The 24,236-nt window shown below is 41.1% G+C and overlaps 3 protein-coding genes and 1 long non-coding RNA gene across 9 annotated transcripts; 2 read left to right on the top strand and 2 right to left on the bottom strand.

The window, feature by feature from the left end:
* The first annotated feature begins 1,637 nt into the window (after positions 1-1,637).
* On the top strand, positions 1,638-7,519 carry LOC117250650 (G2/M phase-specific E3 ubiquitin-protein ligase-like). Of its 2 annotated transcripts, XM_078160749.1 has the most exons (14): positions 1,638-1,756; positions 2,368-2,621; positions 2,720-2,830; positions 3,060-3,182; positions 3,315-3,392; positions 3,855-3,902; positions 3,971-4,096; positions 4,196-4,366; positions 4,469-4,863; positions 5,101-5,411; positions 5,791-5,969; positions 6,070-6,242; positions 6,332-6,546; positions 7,062-7,519. In XM_078160749.1, the coding sequence occupies exons 2-14, from the start codon at positions 2,511-2,513 to the stop codon at positions 7,304-7,306; spliced, it is 2,286 nt and encodes a 761-aa protein (XP_078016875.1). In that variant the 5' UTR covers positions 1,638-1,756; positions 2,368-2,510; the 3' UTR covers positions 7,307-7,519. The 2 variants fall into 2 exon arrangements, with proteins under 2 accessions (XP_078016875.1, XP_078016870.1); XM_078160744.1 differs by lacking the exon at positions 1,638-1,756 and having other exon boundaries at positions 2,089-2,621.
* Positions 7,520-8,649: 1,130 nt separating this feature from the next.
* On the bottom strand, positions 8,650-16,737 carry LOC117250648 (uncharacterized). Of its 5 annotated transcripts, none has more exons than XM_078160781.1 (7): positions 16,653-16,737; positions 14,861-15,415; positions 14,247-14,439; positions 11,437-11,533; positions 10,993-11,228; positions 10,713-10,897; positions 8,650-9,953 (listed from the first exon to the last, which is right to left on the bottom strand). In XM_078160781.1, the coding sequence occupies exons 3-7, from the start codon at positions 14,427-14,429 to the stop codon at positions 9,344-9,346; spliced, it is 1,311 nt and encodes a 436-aa protein (XP_078016907.1). In that variant the 5' UTR covers positions 14,430-14,439; positions 14,861-15,415; positions 16,653-16,737; the 3' UTR covers positions 8,650-9,343. The 5 variants fall into 5 exon arrangements, 4 of the variants coding, with proteins under 4 accessions (XP_078016907.1, XP_078016914.1, XP_078016898.1 ...); XM_078160788.1 differs by lacking the exon at positions 16,653-16,737 and adding an exon at positions 15,437-16,041 and having other exon boundaries at positions 14,861-15,091; XR_013487873.1 differs by lacking the exon at positions 16,653-16,737 and having other exon boundaries at positions 10,713-10,913; positions 11,437-14,439; positions 14,861-16,041.
* LOC144458379 (uncharacterized) lies at positions 16,274-20,308 on the top strand. Its single transcript, XR_013487875.1, has 3 exons — positions 16,274-16,368; positions 18,082-18,308; positions 18,913-20,308. It is a non-coding gene; the product is annotated as an uncharacterized LOC144458379 (long non-coding RNA).
* A 983-nt stretch (positions 20,309-21,291) lies between these two features.
* LOC117265648 (regulator of G-protein signaling 9-binding protein) lies at positions 21,292-23,572 on the bottom strand. Its single transcript, XM_033640287.2, has one exon. The coding sequence runs from the start codon at positions 22,907-22,909 to the stop codon at positions 22,169-22,171; it is 741 nt and encodes a 246-aa protein (XP_033496178.1). The 5' UTR covers positions 22,910-23,572; the 3' UTR covers positions 21,292-22,168.
* Between the last annotated feature and the right edge of the window lie 664 nt (positions 23,573-24,236).

The raw sequence follows: 24,236 nt of genomic DNA, 5'->3' as shown, positions 1-24,236 counted from the left end.
CTCCAGCTTCCTCCTGTAGCTATCCTTAGCCTCATTGATCTTTGCACTCAGCTCCCTCTGAATGTCCCTCAGCTCCTCCGTGTTGCCACCTCTGAAAGCCCTCTTCTTCAGGTTGAGTACGGCTTTGATGTCCTTTGTTACCCAAGGCTTGTTGTTTGGGTAACAACGCACAGTCCTTGCTGGGACAATGCTGTCCACACAGAAATTAATGTAGTCTGTAATGCACTCAGTAAGCCCATCAATGTCCTCTCCATGTGGCTCACAGAGTACATTCCAGTCAGTCACCTCAAAACAGCCCTGCAGTGCCTCATAGCAGTCCTCTGACCATGTCCTCACTGTCTTTGTGGTCACAGGCAGCCTCTTCACTAGAGGCACATTGCAGGGGGTGAGAAGCACCAAGTTGTGATCTGATCTACCCAGCGGGGGAAGGGACGTGGAGGTGTATGCGTCCTTTACATTAGCATACAGCAGGTCCAGGCTCTTCTCCTCTCTGGTTTTACAGGTCACATACTGGGTGAATTTCGGGAGTGTCTTTTTAATAGAGACATGGTTGAAGTCACCCGAGATTATAATGACAGCACTCGGGTGTGCAGTCTGTAGTCCTGTGGCAAGCCGTTTTAACATTTAATCGCTAGACTGGATATTCATTACTGATATCTGCAACATAATTTTGCCTAGTCAAAACTCTTATTCAAGATATCTGTAATTAGATTTTGCCTAGTCAAAACTAGAGGAGGCAGAAACTCTTGTTTTTGACAGAGTTTTTAACGCTGCAGCCCGTGCACGACAGGAGCTATCAGCGAGAGATGGTTTACTGTCTATAACAAGACGACTATTTCGCCGTCAACTACAACGAATTCAGGGTAAGTCGGAACAGGTAGTTTTAAGGCTGCCACTGTGGGTTAGCACTATGTTAGCTAGCGTAAAAGTTGGCTCTGTAGTCACACAATTTACACTTTTCACACGTTCTCATGCCACACGTCCATTTCCGAAAAACTACTTTACAAGTGATAATGTCACGACACGAAACGAGGACACCGACCGAGCATGGACAGGCAGGTACACAAAGCAGCGATTCATTCAGATGGTCTGGAGGAAAGTGGGAAATATGGATTATATTAGGCTATAAGTTATGTATTATAGCCTATTGTAATTTACTCCCATGGATGTGTGACAAGTAACGTTAGTATGTAACAGACAGAATTGACTAGTTCATTTTCGTTTAAAAAAATTCATCTGAATTCATTTAGTTTCATCCTTGCCCTATTGCAGTTGTTGGGGTGCTTTTCTGAAAATATGTTGTTTCATTTTTTATTGTGAATGCGTGGCGTTCCTTCTCCCGTTGCTATTCCCCTTAGATTGAGCTGAATCAGCGACTCTTCTGGCAGTAGTATAGAGTTACTATGGTTACGGGGACGCTCTGCGTAGCTCCGAAATTCTCGTGATTCTCAGTAACAGAGTTGCCAGCTTTTACTCAAACTAATTTTTGGATGAGTAACTAAAGTGGATGAGTAACTGTAAAGTTACTCAAGTAATGTGCAATTATTCTGTGTTCTGTCCCCTTCTGGTTAGTTACTGGTGGAAATGTTTTAGCTAGGTCTGACTGTTGACACAGTTGTGTATCTGATTTCAGGGGGATCTAGTGGGCGCAGGGCAAACCCTTTTTGGCAGACAAACATTTTCCTCCTGTCAGGGCCAGATATTGAGGTTCTACCCCCCAGTTCAGAACTTGCTGAACTCTCCAAACTTGGATTAGGTAAGTCTGAGATTTAAGTGCATACAAATTGAGTGTTATTTGCTTTCAGTCCCTCTAAAATATGACACAAAGACATTGGGCGAGGTTTATCTGTTTCTTGTAAAGAAAACCATGTAATGAGCTGCTCTGACTATTACATTAATCTGAGCCTGAAAGTGGTCCCTTTGGCTGCTTAGTGGCTCTATATAGGAAAATGTTTGACTTTGTTGGATACATTTAGCATTAGCTTTTAAAATATTGAAGAGCTGTTTTACTCTCTCTCTCTGTATTTTCGTATAATTTTCCATGTCACACCTAGGAGTAGGACCTAGGAGTGTAAGGTGAGCTTAATTTTAAAGCTGTAGAATTACTACAAACAAATTCTCTTAGGTCAATGGTAGTCATATACTGTGAACAGGCTTAGGTTGATGATTATATTTATGATTATAGCTGAAAATATGACAGACAGTTTGGATCCTTTTTATTGTCAAACTCATTTTCTTTGAAACTGGCTTCTCAAACATTCAAGGCATCTGGGCGGTTTGGAGAGATCTTGCATATACAGTACCAGCTATGAATGTACGACTTTGCCACTAGAAACATGACACTGATGTTTGCATTTCCATTTTTAGGACAACCTGTGCATGAATCCACAGAGGCTGGACAAACAAGGTCAAAGATTGAATTAAACTGGAGTTTATCTGAATTGAACAACTTTGTTTGCCAAAGCTACCCTCTTGTCAGTTTAAATTTGGTAGGCTTTGAATTGGCAAGGATGGGCAAAGGACGCAAGATCCAGAAATTACAAGTCAGTTCTGTGAGGGAGCTCAAACAAGCAGTTGGCAAAAGCAGAGTTTACATTCTACAACGGGCTGCCATATTGCAGGTATGGAATTATATACACAGGGATTTATATCATGTGTCATAGAAGTGTTCTCTGTAATGTTTTTAGGTGAAGTTAAAAATCTCCCTGTCTACCCTCAGTTAACATCACCACCCTCTGCCAGGTCCCAGAATTCATCCCCACCACTCTCCACAGCTCCAGCAGTAGATGAGACCTCACAAATGGCTGAAGAAAATGTAGTTTCAGATCAGGTAAAACTGATTACGATCCAAGTATTTTAGTTATATGCAGTGTTAAGTGGCAAATCTAAATTTTCAGTTAAGTTGGGGATATTGGAAAAGAGCATACAATACTTTACCACTAAGATAAATAGCATTATAAATCGAGCATCCAAGAGAGATTATTTTTAAAGATATTACTGCTGTATGTTTTTATTTCTCTTCCTGAAGCAGACATAATTTGTTTTCTGTGTACCGCCAGGTGACACCTACATCCTCTGCCATATCCCAGAATTCATTCCCACCACTCTCAACTGCCCCAGTACAAGATGGGACCATCCTTGTGGCTGAGAGTACCCAAGCTCAAAATGTAGTTTCAGATCAGGTCAATCATTCTGTCAATTTATATCTTAGAATTTTATTATTATTTTTTTCTTTTCTTTTCTTTTTATTTTATTAATGTGTGTCTGTACTATTTTATGGTGATTTATGAGGAATGTCATTTTGGATGATTTAGGCTCTTCAAGAATGGCGAGCAATACGTGCCCAGCAAGACCAAGAATATAATGAAACCTTGTTGGAGGACCAGGAAAAGGTAATATTCTCAAAGTGTTTTTGTTAATGTTTTACATGCTCATACAAAAAAGCATTGTGAGAGACATTTTTGTGAAATATGTCATGTTTGTTTTTGGTAAAACTCTCACCACTTGGGGGAGTAGGTGTGCTGACAATTAGGCAGTGAGGGGAAGTGATTTAATCAAGGTGCAACTTCACACAGGTGTTGCTGTATGGAAGCAAAAAGTTTTTTGACCGTGCTCAAGGCAATGTGGAAGAGGAAAAGTCTGATTTTTGGTTTGTTATTTTGTTTATGTTAGTAAAAATGGACTACACAGCGGATTGCAAGTAATAAATCCAGTTACCATTGAAACTAATGGACATTTGTCTTTTGTTACGCACACATCTTAAAATAGTCTAACAGCAACCATGGTGGTGGCCATTTTTTGATAGGTCACTGCAAGCATAAACACTTGTTTTTTATATGTCCTTTTTTTAACAGGAGATGAAGAAACGGGCTTATCAGGCCTTTGAGGAAAGACGTCAAAAGGTTTGTTTTTGTAGTGTTAGCTTGTTTTAGTTATCAACCGTTTTCTAATGAGAGGAATCACATTTCAGGCTATTCAAGCAAGACGTCAGCGAATGGCTGCATGTGAGGAACCCTCAGATGGGGTGTCGTTAAAATTTAAATATCCCAATGGATATGTCAACATGAGGAAATTCTGCTTGTCTGAGACAATTCAGGTGGGGTGTTCAGCTTCACAAAATATTAAGGGTCTTCTCAATGGTTCGGGCGGTTGTAACACCTGACTGGTATAACACTGTGCCTCATTTTTTTATTAGGTTTTGTTTGACTTTGTTGGTCAACATGAAATGGCCAGTGAAATCTTTAAGGTGCAGGAAACCACATCATCAAGATCAATTGAGAGCAATTCCTCTGGGTCAATAATGGATCATGACCTAAAAGCATCCTCAACTCTATATGTACTTTGGCTTTCAAATCAGGATGTACAGGTAAATGTATGTTGCATATCTTACATCCTGTCTCAAGTCTCAATGGAATCTGTGTTTGGTTCATGCGAGCTCATCTATTGTGCATGTTTGTCTTCAAATAAGGAAATTATCTCAGGTCAGCAAAATGATGGAGCTTATGCCCTACACCATGCATCTCCTGGTCAGCCACTGCTGTCTGTGCCCTCCACCCAGCCTCTGCTGCCTGTGCCTTCCACCCAGCCTCTGCTGTCTGTGCCCTCAACCCAGCCTTCGCTGTCTGTTTCCTCCACCCAACCACCACTCACTCTGTTCTCCACCCAGCCACCACTGTCTGTGCCCTCCACTCAACCACCACTCAACCTGTTCTCATACACAACAGACATCCAAATGCTTGATGATGGACCACTCACTCCTCCATCTGCCCAGGATGTAGTCATTATTGTTGATGAACAAGAGGAGCCAATTTCACAAAATCTGTCACCTGTATCACAACATCAGCTGGGAGGACCTATGGATGAGTATGTTTCTTCTCATTAACCCTGCCTGCCTTTATTTTGTTTTGTTTGTCTGTGTGTACATTTCTCTTAATCTATATCACACAAAGGACTCACTCTAACCCAAAGTAAATATACTATATAGTCAGTGTGATGTTTATGTCCTGTTGCATTTAATCATGTGAGCCCAAAAATTAGAACTGTTTTAAAATGTGATACATTTGGCATATGAATAAAATGCATTAACTTTTTTGGTTGTAGGACTGATCTTCAAAACATATTGACAAAACTGGTCAGCAAAGTTGATGAAAGCTTCTGTCCAACCAGCAACCAAATAAATGTGTGCAGGAATAATGTCTTGCTGTGTAGCCTGCGAGCATTCAAACGTAGGAACTTCAACACTGAAGCAAAATTGGACGTTGCATTTGTGGATGAAGATGGCAATGGTGAAGGGGCAGTTGACAAAGGTGGCCCAACAAGAGAGTACCTAAGGCTGCTGATGAGGGCCATCCACCAGTCAAACATCTTTGAGGGCCACGAGAAAGATCGGCAGTTATCTCTTGATACTCAAGGTAAGTAAGCCCACATTCTCATGACTGTCCTTTGGGTCCTTGCAAGTTTATACATAGAAACTAATTTTTAAGAAATGCTATCCCTGAACTCTTTCTCCTGCCTGGTTTGCCAGGTATTATCTTGTGTTATCATTGTCTGGGTATCATCTTACTTGTATCTGTTATTTTTGTTTAATAATTATTTTTGCCTTGAACTCTTTATTCTGTTTTTTTACCTGGATTCTTCATTGATTCATGTTTTAAATTGACCTTTTACTTTTTTTGAAATGTGCTATAACAATTTATCATCTGTTGTAGCACTAATGTCAGTCATTACAATTTTAAGACATTACATTTTTAAGAACAGAACAACAATTTACAGCTTTTTCTTTCATTTTAGCTTTACAGACTAATCTATACACATGGGTGGCAAAAATGATAGCTGTGTGCGTCGTTCATGGAGGAGTTGGACCACATTTCTTCTCTGAAAGGCTTTTCCAGCAGATCTGTGGGATACCAACATCCCCCACAATTGTAGATGAAGTTTGTGACCATACCTTCAGACAACAGTTAATCAAAGTAAGCAGGAGCTTATTTTACATTGAATTTACAGTCTGATGTGACACAGCCCTCAAGTTGCTTTCTATTAAATTTCTAATAAGAAATAAACTCTTTTTAGATACAGGAAGCGACAACGGTCCAAGAGGCAAACAGTGCCATTGCAGAAGCAGCAGACAGTCTCAGCATTATAGGTGCCTTGAGACATGTCTCCAACCTGAAGGAGAAGGACTCCCTTGTCCAGTCTGCTGCAGACGTTTTTGTCAATGGAAGGATGCAGACTGCCCTGGACCAGTAAGCATTTTCCCATCCTGTCTTTGGTCAGATTAATGAGACTGTCATTAGCCCGGGAAAAGTCACAAATGATGTAACATGTTTTACAGGTTTGTCGAGGGGTTTAGAACCCTAGGATTACTGGAGGAGCTTAGAGAGAATCCAGCAGTGTTCCACAGCATGTTCGTCAGTGAGGAGAGGCCACTGCAGGCGAAGGACCTCTTCTCTCTATTTGGAGTTGACTACTCTGTGCAGGGCAGCAACAAAAGAGCCAAAGAAAACAGCACAATATGCTACTGGCGTGACTGGCTCATTGATGTCAAAGGTATACTATTTATGGCATCAGTTATAACTTCACTTTCACTTATATATACTATAACTATAACTATTATATTATACTACTATATTATATATACTATAACTACTATAACTTCACCTTCACTTTCACTATGAATGGTACTGCATATCAGTCCAGGTATTATATATGTAAATTTGTAGAAGATGGATGTAAAGTGTTTTTCTTCTGTTAAAGTTGATGGAGACATCCAACTGGTAAAATACATGACATTGCACCACATTACATTTTCACATTATTGCACTGGAAAGATGAAAATGTCTTTAACCCTCAGGGACTGTTTTCCAGCTGCATCAAGGAGTGAAAGGCATTACATACTGTTAGCTGTTTAGGTAGAATGAAACAAGTACTAACAAGAACTACTTAAATTTGTTTTATTTTTTAAAATACTTGTGAAACAATTTCCAATTTTGTCATTCATACCTATACAAGGTTAGTTTGTATATGTATATACCATATATTTTTCACCACTTTCTGTCTTACAGAAGGAGAATGCAGTCCAATCACACTTGAGAAGGTACTGGAGTTTAGCTCTGGAGCCTCAATGGTGCCTCCACTCGGATTTCCACACCGTCCACAAATTCACTTCATCCACGAGGCCAACAGAGTGTTTCCAGAGGCCAACACCTGCCTCCTAATCCTCCGCTTGCCCATACATAGTGATTATGAGGACTTCAGGAAATACATGAAGGAGGGCATTCTGCAGGCCCCTACTTTTGGTGTTGTGTGAACAGTCTCTGAAAGCAACAGTTCACCTACAACATGTGTCTATGCATTTATGTTTTTCTTGCTACTGTTCCACTGTCACATGTGACACAAAGAACTTCATCAAATACTGTTCCACCAAAAAAACTGTTGCTGTGCAGAGTTTTGCGATGTTTGTCAAAGTTTTAAATATGATTTCAAACAGGCATTTTATAATGTTTACAAAATTGACCATGTTTACATTAGGTACAACTTGTTGAGAGTTAAAATTAAGTGTAGAACTGAACCGAAATAAATGGATTGTTTAAACCTAGACCTGGGGTGTCAAACTCATTTTCACTGAAGGCCACATCAGCATTATGGTTGTCTTCAAAGGGCCAGTTGTAACTGTAAAGGCCCGAACATACTCAGGCGGAACATACGCGGAACGGACTCCGCGGAGGTCCACGCGAACTCAAAGCAGACGTCCGCAAGCCCTGTGCGCGCAAAGCTCAGATTTTACGACCGCGCGGACTCCGCTCCGCGCACCAGTGACTGCTCGGCATGTATTTTTCACATCGCGGGGATTTCTCACGGACATTTTTACAGGAAACTACAATGCGGAAGTGCGCTCGACTATGGAAGCCCGAATGACTGCGGACATTGCTCGCGGAGTCCGTTCCGCTTATAGTACGCCCGAGTATGTTCGGGCCTTAAGATGGTATAAATGAAACTACTCCTTAACATATTTTTAAGTAACTGTCTCTGTATTTGATTATTTATTCAATACATGATTTACAAAAATAGTATATGTATTTGCATAGATGTAAAAATATACGTAAGCACACTGCTTTTTGACTCACCGGCCAAGTTGACTGGTAGATAAAAAAAAATCCACTGGCCAAGCATATTTTTCATTGGCCAGATGCATATTGGGTGAATTTAGTATTTAATTATTAATAAATGCTGCAGTAAAACAACTTGAAAATGAGGTATTTGAAGACCTGTTGTACAAATTTGTTCATTTTGATAAGATTTTTTTTATAGAACTTTAAAAATCTGCCTATGTAGAAATGACTGGGATATTATTCTTATTTTAGCATTAAAAATTATGTAATTAAAGAACAAGAAAGTAATGTTAGATGTAGACAGATGTATGCAACAAAGGGAAATAAGAAAAAATAGAAACTTTATGACTTTACGATGTGCACTTGAACGCACCATGAAGTCTGTCAGTGCCATGCCACCTGGGCGATTTACCGTACAAAGTCATAAATTTTACGCGGGTCACGTAAATGCACCATGAATTCCCTGTATGTGTGACAAACACAGACAGCAGAGGACAGAGATAGGCCTATAACTGACACCAAAACGCAGCAGAGACTCACATAGTTTTTAAATCGATTTATTCGCCAAACAGAAAACTGACCCACTTTTGGCGCTTGGGGGGTGTTAATTTTGAACCCTGCATCCAACTAATGAGAGATGGTTTGAAACATTTGGCTGCATGGAACACATACACCTGTAAACAAACTGAATACACTGCTACACATAAAAAGTAGTATATTGTATGTAATTAACTCAAAATTATAACTTTATGGTTAATGTATGCTTTAAAGCAGCATAGACTTTTATTTTAAGACAATCATATACAGCTTACATAGGCTCTGGGGGCCACATAAAACGACGTGGCGACCCATATTCTGCCTGTGGGCCTTGAGTTTGACATATGTGACCTAGACCATTGCATTTGTTCTATAAAATGTTGAAAAATGATGTTTCTCAAAGCTCAAGATGGTGTCCTCAAATGTCTTGTTTTGTCCACAAACCAAAGATATTCAGTTTACTGTCATAGAGGACATCAGACATGTCATATGGCATCCCCATTTGAAAAACGGGTTAAAAGTCTTAGGTTGCCATAACATTTGAAATTTCTGCACAGCATGTCAGGTACTTCATCTTCAAATCAGAAATGTGATCAATGGCATGAGAGATTGACTCCTGTTGCTGCTGACTGAGATTGATTTGAGACTGCTCTACAATTACAGCTGGAAGATCATCATCATCAGTAGCAGGTAAAGAGTCAATTCCATGCTGTGCCAGAACTGCCTCCAAATGGTGTGGGCTGTAGGGATTTTCCCCGAACACATTGTTGGTCGCTGCACTGTCTCTTGCCATATTTGAGAGCATGCCTTCCGTCCATATTTTGAGATTTGGTTTTGAGGTTTGAGGTTTGGTTGTTTTCCATGCGCAAAGCATGGTTGTTCCAGGCCTCCCTAAAGCGCTCCAGACTTTTTTGAATCTCAGGAAGAAAAACCATGCTGAGTGAAAGTTTGTGAATGTCATTACTGGGATCCAGAAGATGTGAATCTTCAAGAGAGTAGAATGTACTGTAAAAAGACTGCAACACATGCAAAAACACATCCCTCCAAAGACGCTCAATTCTCTGGTTGTGGATTGATTCCCCAGTGATGAAACTCCGGCGCTCGATGCCCTGCACAAGGTTCAGGAATAAAGCCACCTGCAGGTTTTCACCACCATAATCCGATCGTACTCTAGAGGGTAGTCCATAATGGCATGTGGCTTTAAGAAACTGACACAGTACAGTGGTGGCACGGTTGTTTGTGTTGCAGTTCAGATAAGTGATCAGCCGAGAGTGTCCATCTATGGCACCATGAACTGCAGAGCCCCATCTAAAATGGTGAATACAAAGACAAAACAAATGCTTGTGGTTCATAAACAAGTAATTATTACAGTGAGAAACAGAATTATCAAGAAATTAATAAAAACACAAAAAAGACCAATGAAATGGTTAGAAGGTGTTATGACAATACAGTGTTAAATGTCAAATGTAATTTTTAATGACATAGCAGAAGAAATATTTGAGTTGCAGCTTTCATTAGTAAGACTCAAATGAAACAGGCTATCAGGATTGTACATGTTTACACTACAGCTTTAATAATAGCCTGTTTCTGTGATGTTTATGTATTCATTGTGGATAGATAGTTTTTATGCTGCAAATGTTTTTAAAAAGCCATCATTTAGGCAGCCTGTGAGAGAAAGTGAGAACACTCTGCTTTTGTGTTGTCCCCTTTCCCCAAATTATCACAATTATAAAACAGTGCTGCCATTCCAAATGAGTAGAATTGTGTGTGTTTGTCCTACCAAGAATGGCAGCTCTCTCCAAATTCACATGCAAGGATTCTAAATATTATCTTTTATAACCTATACTGGAATTGAATATTTGTTTGTTGGTTTTCTTGAAAATGAATGAAATAACATTAAGGAAGAGATAGTCTGCTTTATATTTATCAGCTGATTGCTTTCCCATATAATCTTTTAATGTGTGCTGCATGGCCAAATGTTGACTACCTGACCCATAGCTGTGACTACATCATTACAGTATAGAGGTCACAGATAATGGTTAAATATCAATTTCATGATGAATTCACCTTATGAGGCGCATGTTCCCATCTATATGCCACAGGCTATTGGGGTAAGGTATATGATACACCCGTCTTGCCACAGTGCTGCTCCACCTCCGAGCAGCAGCTGCTGGGTTTATGTGGGCCAACATCTCACGCACCCTTCGTCGTGGAAGCAGCAATCCATCTGCACGTAGCAAGCCTCTCATCATCTGAAATTGTAGTAATCTTAATTACTAAAAGAATACAAATTAATGTTTTGGAGCAATAAAACTGTAAAATACAATAAACCATCAATTAGGCCTACCTCATATCCAGAGTTTGGATACAGGCCTTGAAGTCGACTTACGTGACGTTCAAGTTCTTCATCATCTATCACAGAAAATCTTCTCCTCACTGGTATCCCAAGCAATTTTGTCCTCTTGTAAAGAAATGAGGAGGAGCATCCCAAAATTTTGGCTATTCGTTTCACTGTGTTGCCTTGCTTCATGAGGAAGTCAATTTGGTCCCTGGTGACATGAATGGCTGGTCGCCCTCGCCATCCTGAAACCAAGGAAAAAATAGTGTTCATGACAAATGAGATTCAATCGAGGTTATTTCACAGAAAAATAGCTACAGTTTTAACTCGAACCAAGTCTCTCCCTCTCTCTCTCTCTCACACACACACACACGCACAGTTTAAGCAATTCCTCATTAACATTAAATGTTACATATGTTTGTAAGTAAATGTTTGTAAGTAAAATAAACCCACCTGAATTAATGCGATGGGCCGAAAACCCGACATATTTTGCTGCTACTCCAGCACGCGAGATCCGTGTTCTGACACCATCCAGACTTCGTCGTAGCTCCTCAAGCGTGTGTGGAGACAAAACATTTGCAATACGCTGTAAATTTATATTACAACTGTCGAGTGAACGAAGCTCTCGTTCGCCACAAATCCCTTGATGATAAGCTCTTTCAATTTCATGGCATTTTCTAACTATCTTGTCCACAACTGCAACCGCCATTGCCTCTAAGTCTTAAAATCTGGTTTAAAAATGGGAAGCTTATGGCAAGCCTCGCATGAGGAACGTCACGTGTTGACGTTTGAGATATCTCGAACGATTTTTTTGACTAGTCAAAACTGAATTACAGATATCTACAATTGTCATTTACGATGTGTGACAAGTTGACTATCATTTTGAGTGACATTGCTGATATCTGTAATAAGATTTTGCCTAGTCAAAACTGAATTACAGATATCTGTAACTGTAGTTTTGACTAGTCAGAATGACGTTACAGATATCTGTAATTCAGTTTTGACTAGTCAGAATGACGTCATAGATATCTGTAATTCAGTTTTCACTAGTCAAAATGACGTCAGATATCTGTAATTCAGTTTTGACTATTCAGAATGACGTTATTGATATCTGTAATTCAGTTTTGACTAGTCAGAATGACGTTACAGATATTTGTAATTCAGTTTTGACTAGTCAAAATGACGTTATAGATATCTGTAATTCAGTTTTGACTAGTCAGAATGACGTCATAGATATCTGTAATTCAGTTTTGACTAGGCAAAATGACGTCATAGATATCTGTAATTCAGTTTTGACTAGTCAGAATGACGTTAAAGATATCTTAAATTAAAATTCATAATAGTCACAATGTATGGCAAGCTGTTTTAACATTTAATCGCTAGACTGGATATTCATTACTGATATCTGCAACATAATTTTTCCTAGTCAAAACTCTAATTACAGATATCTGTAATTCACTTTTTACTAGTATGATTCAAACTATTTTTGCCATTCATGTGTATGGGGTTTGTCATTATAGATATCTCCAATGTAGTTGCGGATATCTGCAATTCTTATTGCAGATATCTGCAAGTGAATTGTAGATATCTGTAATTCCAGTTTGAGATATCTACAATTTAATTTTGACTAGTCATAATGCAAGTTCAAGATATCTTTAATTATCATCAATTGAAGATATCTACATGGTCCTTTCTAGATATCTTGAATTGAGTTTCAGATAGTCAAAATGACGTTGTAGATATCTTGAATTGAGTTTCAGATAGTCAGAATGACGTTGTAGATATCTTGAATTCGAATTATGACTAGTCAGAATGACGTTGTAGATATCTGTAACTGAATTATGACTAGTCAAAATGACGTTGTAGATATCTCAAACTGGAATTATAGATAGTCATAACGTAATTGTAGATATCTATAATGACAAACCCCATACACATGAATGGCAAAAATAGTTTGAATCTTACTAGTCAAAACTGAATTACAGATATCTGTAACTGTAGTTTTAACTAGTCAGAATGACATTATAGATATCTGTAATTCAGTTTTGACTAGTCAGAATGACGTCATAAATATCTGTAATTCAGTTTTGACTAGTCAGAATGACGTTATAGATATCTGTAATTCAGTTTTGACTAGTCAAAATGACGTTACAGATATCTGTAATTCAGTTTTGACTATTCAGAATGACGTTACAGATATCTTAAATTAAAATTCATACTAGTCACAATGACATTACTACTAGTCAATATGACGTTATAGATATCTATAATGGTAATTCCAGATAGTCGGACTTAGTGATTAAATGTTAAAACAGCTTGCGATAGAATTTTAATTACAGATATCTATAACGTCATTCTGAATAGTCAAAACTGAATTACAGATATCTATGACGTCATTCTGACTAGTCAAAACTGAATTACAGATATCTATAATGTCATTCTGACTAGTTAAAACTACAGTTACAGATATCTGTAATTCAGTTTTGACTAGTAAGATTCAAACTATTTTTGCCATTCATGTGTATGGGGTTTGTCATTATAGATATCTACAATTACATTATGACTATCTATAATTCCAGTTTGAGATATCTATAACGTCATTTTGACTAGTCATAATTCAGTTACAGATATCTACAACGTCATTTTGACTAGTCATAATTAAAATTCAAGATATCTACAACGTCATTCTGACTAGTCATAATTCAGTTACAGATATCTACAACGTCATTTTGACTAGTCATAATTCAAATTCAAGATATCTACAACGTCATTCTGACTATCTGTAACTCAATTCAAGATATCTAGAATGGACCATGTAGATATCTTCAACTGATGATAATTAAAGATATCTTGAACTTGCATTATGACTAGTCAAAATTAAATTGTAGATATCTCAAACTGGAATTACAGATATCCACAATTCTGTTGCAGATATCCGAAATAAGAATTGCAGATATCCGCAACTACATTGGAGATATCTATAATGACAAACCCCATACACATGAATGGCAAAAATAGTTTGAATCTTACTAGTAAAAAGTGAATTACAGATATCTGTAATTAGAGTTTTGACTAGGCAAAATCTAATTAGGGATATCTTGAATAAGAGTTTTGACTAGGCAAAATTATGTTGCAGATATCAGTAATGAATATCCATTCTAGCGATTAAATGTTAAAACGGCTTGCCATATACACTCCCGGTATTCCTGGTAACTCCGGGTTAGCGCTGTAAGCTCGTCCATCTTATTCCCCAGTGATCTCACGTTGCCCATGATGATAGATGGGAGACACGGCTTGTATGTCTTCCTCTCCATAAGTCTCCGGTGTTTCGCTCCTTTCCGCCGCCGTAGCGATCTTTCCCCTCTGCATCCCCGGTGTGTTTTCCTCCAAAGTTCAGCAGGGATATCCTCCCTCACCGTAGCCAAGCCGGCCGGCTTCAGCGCCATCAGCTGATCCCTGGAGTAAACAATGCAGTGTTGCTGAGCGACCGTCGAGTGGCAGAGTACAAGGAGCGATTCCACCACAAGCAAAACAACAAAAACTCTCCACACAAGCATGATTAGAGAGGACGTAGCTTAATAAATAACTAAAGTAAAAACAGAACAAGTAAGATAAAGAAGAGAGGAAAAAGTAGAAAACAAAGTTAAAGTAAGCAGGAGCGACTGGAATCGGCTGCATACACCGTGGCACATGCGCACTACATGTACATCACAATGGAACTGACTGATCACTGACACTGATGATGTCACTGATGACATCACAATCCAAGAATTCAGAGTTTGTAAGTAGAACCCTGTCAAACAGAGGTAAGTGTACACACGTCAGTTAGAAGCATTAGCATATTTTCCAAGAGGAGACTCAACACAGAACGACTGACCTGTTAAGATGAACCCTCAAGGACACGCACCCCTGATCTTCCACAGAATACTCAGGGTGCTATTTGGAGTTATTCCAGCACTAGGACAACTGCCTCTTCCAGGTCACCATTTTGGCAATGGTGACAACCGGACCAATCCATATGTTGCGGTTGATCCAGCCTTCAGGGTTGTTCCAGCTACAGAGGTCGATGTGGCAATCAACCAGCATGCTGAACCAGCAGACGACCCACCTCAAGAAGAAGGCAATGAGGATGAGGACAGCAACCAGCATGCTGAGCAGGAGGATGACCCACTGCCTGGCGGATCCAGGCGGCGGGCTCGAGAAGAAGATGATGATGAGGATGAGGAGAGAGAGAGTAAAAGATTCAGGTGGTGGGATGAATTCGCAGACAGCGACAGTGACTGTGACAGTGACTGTGACAGCTACTGCGACAGCATCTGTGAGGACAGTGTAGATGATGATGATGTAATGTTTGAGGATGAAGAAGAGGACCCAATTCCATCAACATCCAGGAAAAGGGGAAGAGTTGAGGAAGATGAGGATGACAGAAGACCTAAAAAATCCAGACACTTACATCATCAGTCCTGACAGATGCTGTAACATCCCCTCCACCCCAGCATCATCACATCACTGACACCTAGCAACATCAAGCTGCGTTCACACCAAACGCGAATTCGTAAATTCGCGCGTCAAGATTACATACAACGTCAATGCAAAGACGCGATGGACGCATCTAGCGTGACGCGATGGATGCGATAGGGGCGTCTAGACGCGAAATTCGCGTCCAACGCCTCATCGCTCGAGTTGAGAATATTGAACTTAAGCTGCGTTCACACCGGGCGCGAGTGAAGCGAATTACTCGCTCGTAATGCGAGTAACGCGTAACGCACGGGTTTGGACGACCATTTTGTTAATTCGCGTTATCACGTCATTCGCGTGAGTAGCGGGGAAGCTGGCTGTGCTAACTGGAGCTAAGCTAGTGCTAACGTTCATAGTACAACCATTCTGCAAACTAATTAAAGACACATATTTACAGAACTTACAAGTAGACCAGTCTCCTCTGTGACTTTCACCCAAGCCTGCTCCTTTTTGTTGCGGTCTCTGTAGAGTAGACACGTAGTATCATATAGGTCCGGGTAGCCACTGACAACCATGGCTGAGATAACCACCATCGCTGCTTAGTACCTGCTCTGGAAGTCCCCGATGCGTCGGAGGGCCAAACACCGTCGTTTTTGGGTTCACCCTATCCTGCAGAAGCGCATCCAGCTCAGCGAGTTTCACCACCTCCTCCAGGAACTCCGTCTGGATGATAGTTACTTTCAGCAGTACTTCAGGCTGACTTGGGCCCAGTTTGAGGACCTGTTGGCAAAGCAGCGATGGTGGTTATCTCAGCCATGGTCGTCAGTGGCTACCCGGACCTATATGATACTACGTGTCTACTCTACAGAGACCGCAACAAAAAGGAGCAGGCCTGGGTGAAAGTCACAGAGGAGACTGGTCTACTTGGTAAGTTCTGTAAGTATGTGTCTTTAATTAGTTTGCAGAATGGTTGTACTATGAACGTTAGCACTAGCTTAGCTCCAGTTAGCACAGCCGGCTTCCCCGCTACTCGCGCGAATGACACGAATTAACAAAATGGTCCAGCATCCAAACTCGCACGTTACGCGCGGCGTGTTACTCGCGGTATGTGAGAGTAATTGGCCTCACTCGCATCCGGTGTGAACGCAGCTTCATGTTCAGGTGAACACAGACTACCAGCATCTAAACACAGGGACACTCCAGACACCCACCAGCTGATCGTCCCAGAGGGGGATCCCTCTCTGACTAGGTCCTCCCAAGGTTTCTTCCTGTGAGGAGTTTTTCCTTGCTGTCTTTGAGGGTCTAAGGTTTGGGTGGGTGTCTTTTTACTAAAGCCCTCTGTCCCTAAATAAATAGATGAGATAAATAAGTAAATTAGATAAATAAATAAACAGAAAACTTCAGTTAACATGCTAATTTTGTCTCTGTATTTTCAATCACCTCCTGTAGCTAAAGTACACACAAACTCAGCAGCTACATAAATAAAGCAGACCTCAAAATGTCCTTTACACAAGTGTCGTTGCCCAATTTGACCCCTTGCTATAATTGTTTTGTGTGTGTGTGTGTGTGTGTGTGTGTGTGTGTGTGTGCGTGCGTGCGTGCGTGCGTGCGTGTGTGTGTGTCTGTGTTTGCGTGTGTGTAACGGAGATTCCTCTCAGGAGGAGTTCATATGTCAGTGATGGAGGCACCGCAGGGCTTCCCCCCCTTTCTCCTTTGGGTGTCTTTCCTGCTCACAGCAGGGCCCTTCATGGCAAATTGATAAATCATAAGGAATGATGTCTGTCAGATGGGTTGTACCCTGCATCTGCCATTTAAAAATTAATTTATTATTAAACAGATCAGCGTATGCATTATTGATTTGATCTTTTTACTGATGCTGTCTCACACTGCTTTTAGGTTATTTGGGCTTATGATGGTTAGTGATGCACACAGTGAGCTGAATTAAAGAAGCTGGAGAATGCATCTAAGTTAGATTTCAACATCTATCATCACAATGCCTGTTTTAAAAAAGCAACTGTATAAAGTAACTGCATAGATGCATTTACACACAACCATCACTCACTCAATAATGCTCATAACTAGGCTTCTGTTTTGAATTATCTGAGCCTCTGTACTTTTTTAAAACGATCTAAGTGACATGCACGGGAAACTTGTCATCTTGAAATGGTAAAATAAAAAATGGCCACTATGAATTTGATGTTATTTTAACCACAATGCATTATATATAGTATATAGCACAGGATGAGCTACAAGTCCTCATCTTTTTGGCACAGAAACACTAAGTGCACTTTAGATGTGATGGACTGCTGTTAGAGAGGGAAAGATCTATATATAGTGATTAAATGTATTGATTAAATGAAAAGGAGTAAGTGTGTCATGATGTTGCTACTTGTTTTGACCAGCAAAGCTACCCTGAAGTCACGCTTACCTGATAGGAACATTTCCTTTCAAAGTGACGAGGCACATGAGAGCGAGTCAGCAAGATCAATCTGGATTTCGTGTTTTCTGACACATTTCATGTCAGCGTGGGGGGAGGATGCTGAGGTTATTCAGCTCTGCCCTCCTCTGTCCTCAACACATCTCCTCCTGCCTCTGAGTGCTGTGTATGTGTGTGTGTGTGCGGTGCATGTGTGTGTGTAGGATGGTGGTGGCAGAAAGGAGGCGAGTTGAAATAACACCGCTCAACCTTCTGTGCTGTTTGCGGTGGAGAATCCGTTGAGGGTTTCTATGGCAACCCACAGCCTTGGAAACCCAGCATCTTCGTCCAGATGATGCAGTGGTCTGTCAGTCTCTGCCAAGTGTGTAGCTCGCCTCTCTTCAAGCCAGTCTGCTTCGTTTGTTTCTTTCCAAGCGACGGAGTGAAGCATGTAAGTGACTCTGTAATGCACAAGTTCATGTAAAATGCCTCCAAACGTCTGTAGAGAAAGTCGATTTACTCACGCTGTTTTTTTTTATACCTGAAGGCACACTCTCTAAAACTTAGATGGTGTGGATATTTTGAGAGGCAGCTTGCAAGCCTTAAAGTTACATCAAAGTAGACTTTTGTACAACCATTAGTCTTTTACTTGAAATGTGAGGGACGAATTTGAGAGTGCAGTTTTTCCAGAGGCTTTATCTCCTCCACTAGTCGAGTCCCCTCCCTTTCTTCCCCATGTTTAATTAATCACCTTTATATTTTTGGAACTCGGGATGACAATGCAAATCTGTCGTGAATTTCAAAGAGGTTCATGACTCACTGTTAGCAGAGCTTAGTGCCTCTGTGAGATGACAACAAGGATAAACAAGATGTCAGAGAGCCTTCTGTGAATCGGGTGTGAGCATAGCACGCCACTGATTTTCATGCATCAGTGTCCTGCCCAAAAAAAATGCTCTCCCCTCTGTGGCCTCGGTGCTTTTAGGAGCGGAGTTATCTTGCGTTTCAGCATTTTTATTTTATTTTTTTTACAATGTTCTATTAATGTTTCTCCACAGGTTTGTAACCTCGAGAGGCTGAGAGGAGATAGACGGACTGGAATAAGAGATAAAACACAGTGGAAAACAAGAAAAGGCATTTAAGTAGTCTGCTGAATAAACATTTAATGTCCCAAATGATTGCCATCTTAATCTGCAACTTGAATATTTAACACTTGTCAGGTTTTTTCAAATGTAATTCTGTTCCATTACTCCCACATGGAGTCAGGCCTCTGCTCGGAGGAGGAGGGTAGCTTTAATTAAATTTGATCCTTTGAGATTATTACATACTTCCACAGCCAGCAACTAAGGCTGAGTGGTCTTTAAATGCCAGGGGTCTATTTAGCGTATACAATTATTGGAGAATACCCTCAGGAATGGGGGAGGAGATCATTAAAGTCAATTTAGAGCTCATTTGATGTGCATCTGTTGAACCACGAGCAGTTACAACAGAATTTTCATCAGAATTCACACTGGAGCAATAATTCACATTATGACAAGTAAGAATTAGTGACAATTTCCAGCAACTGTACTGTAGATGATGGATGTTTGCTGCCTGAAAGCACCAGCAGCAGTGGTGTATACACTCCCGGTACCTGCGTAAACCCATAGTATAAATGGTCCTCCTTGGTAACCTAACCAGTTATCTAGTAGTACATCCACCTCATCAACTACCACTACATCACTGACCATCACTTACACAGCTGATGTCAAAGGATCTTTGTGAATCTGTCGAGGAGAGACACAGGATGCTCACAGACACTGTGGAGCAGGGGCGTAAATATAAACAGTGCAGACAGGGCAGTTGCATTGGGGCCAATGGGGAGAGCGGGCCCTCCAACCATAGGTTAGGCAGATAACGGGCCCTTGTGAGTAATTTAGATTGCCACCTTAGAAATATGCATGTGTTCAAATTAAAACCGATGCCATGTGCTTTATATACCTTTAAAAAGGCAAACCCATCTCGAATTTTGGTTTTATTTGGTTTTTGTAAAACAGCCATCAGCAATCTATAACAAAATATGTTATAGCATATATATATATACTTACTTTACATAAACTGCAAATAAGGTATAAAAAAATTTCAACTGAACATATATTTCCTTATTTTCTTTGGTATTTTTGTCTTTACATATATGCAATGATGCTTTCTGGTTGATATGATGATGGTGTTATCCACTCTATTTGATCATGTGACACAAAGATTATACAGTAACTAGTTTAGGCACATAACAAGCAACTAGCATGCCTTGGGGCCGGTCATAATAGCGTGCACTGGGGCCCGTTGTAACTACCTTACACCACTGCTGTGGAGTAACATCTCAGTATTGATAATCGAACACTTCTCTTTTATAGCAGTACTTAGCAGTACTTTACACCCTCTTTATGTTCCTGCTGTTATATTTGTACCTGAAAAGACTGCAATAAAATACCTTCTCTGTCTGTTTCTGCTTTTTAATTCAGCCCCTACTTTGTAAGAAGTGATGCAGGCTGTGTCTTTATAACTTCAAACTATGTAATTTACGTTGAACTTGGAGAATGTCATAGTTTTATTTATTTAATTGTGGATAAATCATCTCAATTCCAGTTTTGAAAAAAAAAATCTAATTTGTAACCTGCTAATAGCACAGTTTGAAGGAAGAAATGGAGTGTTAGACATTCAACATCCATAATGATTTTTGACTTAGTGTTTTGAATATTTAGATTTTTTTCATTTCCTATAATGATGCATGTAGCCGACTATATGTATGAGCTTTTCTGTTTGATAAGTATTGAAAGAAGGTGCAAACTTGTCATTAGATAACAGGTGGGTAGACATGAAACAAACTGTATCAGCCCACTGAAAGGTGAACATTTCTAAAACTCCTATAGGAAACATATGATCATCCATAGCAGAGCGTTATAATTCCCATTCATGTTTCTGATTTCATAACATCACAGCAGTCAGTGCACTCATGTCGTGTAAACTAACATCTCTTTGCTAAGGTATTTCTCAGCTATCAGCCCAGTCTGTGGTCTCTGGCTGACCCCAAACTGTCCCACCTCCCAACCTAAATCAACTGTCAGCAAACCATGTACAGGCTTTGGCTCTGGCAGACGCAATACCTTCAAAGACTCTTACAACTAAAACCATTAGGGAGTTAAAGCATCTGTTTTAGTCTCCTTTCCATTCCACGCCGTATGCTATTTTAACCCAAGGTGGTTACGTCTAAGATACTAATCCTCCGCTTAAAATACCTCTGTGTACATCTGATGTGTGTCAAGCTTTGCAGTGATTACAAACTGGGCTCATGTAAAAACCATTAGCTTTAGCTCTTAACGTCCCACATAATATAAAAGCGGTGTTACATGCTGAAACACCTGGGAGCCTTTTCTTCAAACTACAAGCAAGTTTTGGAGTGCATTTCAACATTTTATTATAATAAATATACTTATGTACATTATCTGAGACAGCAGTCTGTATGTACAAACCCCTCTATTCACATGTTGCAATGTACATTCAACACTGTTTGCAAGAGAAACCCTGAAAAGGAACATGAACAGGCTTACAGTGAACGGGTGCATTATTAAAAGACAGTGGACCGTCTCTGAGGTCCCCAAGGCTCTTATGAAGCACACTGTGATTTGATGCAATGAAGTAAGATGCAGGCCTGCTATACATATGTTCTGCTGTATTAAAACTGTGCTAACAGGAGTGTGGAACAGTGCAGATTAGATCACATCCAACTGTGACACTGGCTCTATGAGTTTCCATACAACATGACCCCATTTCTCTGACTCTAGATGCTCCCCCCTCTCAACACGTCTGACTTTGCTGGATTGAATTCATAAATTTAAAGCATCAATCAGCAGAACATCAAGGGGGGGATACTTAACAGTAGGCTACATTTACACTTGAGCTTTTCCACTAATCCATTTGGATTACGTGTCGGTTGTATCATCCTGATGGCCAGACACTGTCACGTAATTTCATGATTTTTTTTCCCTCTCCTCTTCCAAAAATACACGACCCCTTGGCCCCTCAAAATACGTAACCTCAGATTGTGCCCGGTGTCCATTCTATTGTTCTACATTTTATCTAGTGCAACTCCTCAACTCCACCGAATACATTCATAAATCCGAGAAAGATTAATAACTTCGCGTGTCCACATAGCCTGTTTTTCAGCCCCTCAGGTAAAAAAGCTCTTTGCGGAGCTGCTGGCTCTTATAGACGCTGTGACGCGCCAGTGGGCAGCCGCGCAGGGTGTCCATCAGGGTGGGCTGTCGGTGAGGCAGTTCAGGACATATTGATGACCAAATATCCTAGCACCACAGCGACCGTGACGATGATAAAGAACACGAGCACGGCGCAGATCGACGCAAAGCCAGCATCCCTGTTGCCTCCCCCCTCCTCCTCTTTGGGCTCCTCTTCGCAGATGGAGATGACACCCACGGAGGAATTTCCTACACTCATGTTGGATTTGAGCTCCGCGCCCGCCTCCTGCTTCGCCTCGACGGCCCACGGCGCCACCTGCACCTTCATCTCCATCTCCTCCATCATCTGGGTCACCTGGGTGATCTCGGACTGCAGGTCCCGGAGGTCCGCCGTGTCGATGTTGCTGTCCGCCTCGTATTTCATGTTCTGCACGCTCATGGCGCGGGCCGCCACCGTGGTGGTGCTGCCGGTCATCCCCGTCTGGATCAGGTGTCTCGTCGGCACCTTGAGGGGGAAATCCTGCGCTATCTCCAGGGACCTTTTCATGTCCACCTCCAGGAGCTCCATGCTGCTCGAAAACAGCACCCATAGGCGCTCGTACTCGGCCCGGTCCTCTTTGCTGATGGTCTTATCTTTGAGCAGAGAGGTCAGTTTAGTCCTGTTGGCCACGGCCAGCTCCTGGGCCTTTTTGCGGGTCCTCTTCAGCTCCTCTCGCAGGTTCTGCGAGTCCGAGGTGCTTCCCAAAGCGATCACCAGGTGCCTGTAGCAGGCGGTCACTTTGTTCAAAGCGTCCAGCATTGTTTTGCACTCATCTTTCCCCATGGCTGCTTAAAATATAATCTCTCTACTCGCCAGAAATATGAGAGAATGAACAAAAGAAGCCTGGAGAGAAGCTGTTGGTGACGGCGCTTTATCCACAGTCCTTAGTTTAGTTTCAACAGGAGCACACCCCGAGCTCTACAAATCCCCTCAGCGCACTAGTCAGAGCAAATTCCTCTCTATCCATGCTCCTTCCTGTCTGCAAGCAGGCACAGAGAGCGGCTTAGATATTAATGCGTCCGTAAATGGCTTTAGGCTACCTTTGCGCTTCCCCACTCGAGATCAAACAGCGCCGGAGCACCTCTCCTGCAGGGCGGACGCTGAGTGGATGTGAAACAATCCAACCTGCCTTTTTAGGAGACTGAGATCCAGATTCAGCTACAGGTGTCACAACATCCGCCTTAGTCCCGTTTGCGGAGAGAACACGGCGCCTTTCTCGTCAGCAGCTTAAAATAAAGTCCATTAATGTTCAAAGATGACGCGCGGCTGGGGAAAAAGGAGATCCTCACTGAGAGTTAAAGAGATAGAGGGGCTTCAAAGCATCCAGAAGAGCCATTGTGTTTTTGGTTTGGGTTTTGTTTATCTGTATCTGGGAGCTGTCAGCTTCAGCACCCAATCGATGATGTTTAAATACCAGTAAGCGCCTTCTGAGGTCACATGTGCGCACTCAACACAACCATGCAGGCAGGGAAACAAAGCAGCTGCGCTCCCATTGGTTTGGTCACACAGGCGTCTTGTTCAAAAGCACCCTGTCATTGGCTGCTCTGTGCCTAAGGTGGGCAGTGCTGTGATGTCTATCAGCCAGGGCGTCAAATCACAAAGCTCTAACCTATCTGCTACTATCTTCCATTTGTCATCAGGATCTCTGCATGTGTTGTCAGTTACAAGTGAAGCAATGATTGACAACATTCAGCATTTCATATATTTATCTTTACATTTAAAAACAGTACTTGAAGAGGAAATGAGTTAATAATTTGAACCACTCTACACCTACTTGGTTAAGACATATCACACTTTTTTGTTGTGCAGAGAATTGATGATAACGTGTGCACAAGTGACAACCCGTGTATTAATTTCTCCTCTACTTGCTCGTATGCCTTACAGTTAATTATACCCATACCTGCCTGCACACTGTTTCTGTCCAGGAAGGATGCCAGTGGTTGCACACACAGTGCTGGTAGGATAATGTGTTGTTTACCTACTTGGCTCCTGCTGTGTTGAGAGGTGAGAGGCAGATAAGGCTGTGCGGTGTTTGCCTCCTTTGCTCTTTTTGCATTATTGAGGCGGATGGGGCCTAATGATCCATCAACTGCAGTGTAAAGCTAATGGA

This window comes from Epinephelus lanceolatus, chromosome 2 (genome assembly GCF_041903045.1).
Source record: "Epinephelus lanceolatus isolate andai-2023 chromosome 2, ASM4190304v1, whole genome shotgun sequence".
Taxonomy (NCBI): domain Eukaryota; kingdom Metazoa; phylum Chordata; class Actinopteri; order Perciformes; family Serranidae; genus Epinephelus; species Epinephelus lanceolatus.
Note: the sequence above shows the minus strand (reverse complement) of the source record. Positions and strands in the feature narration are given on the sequence as shown.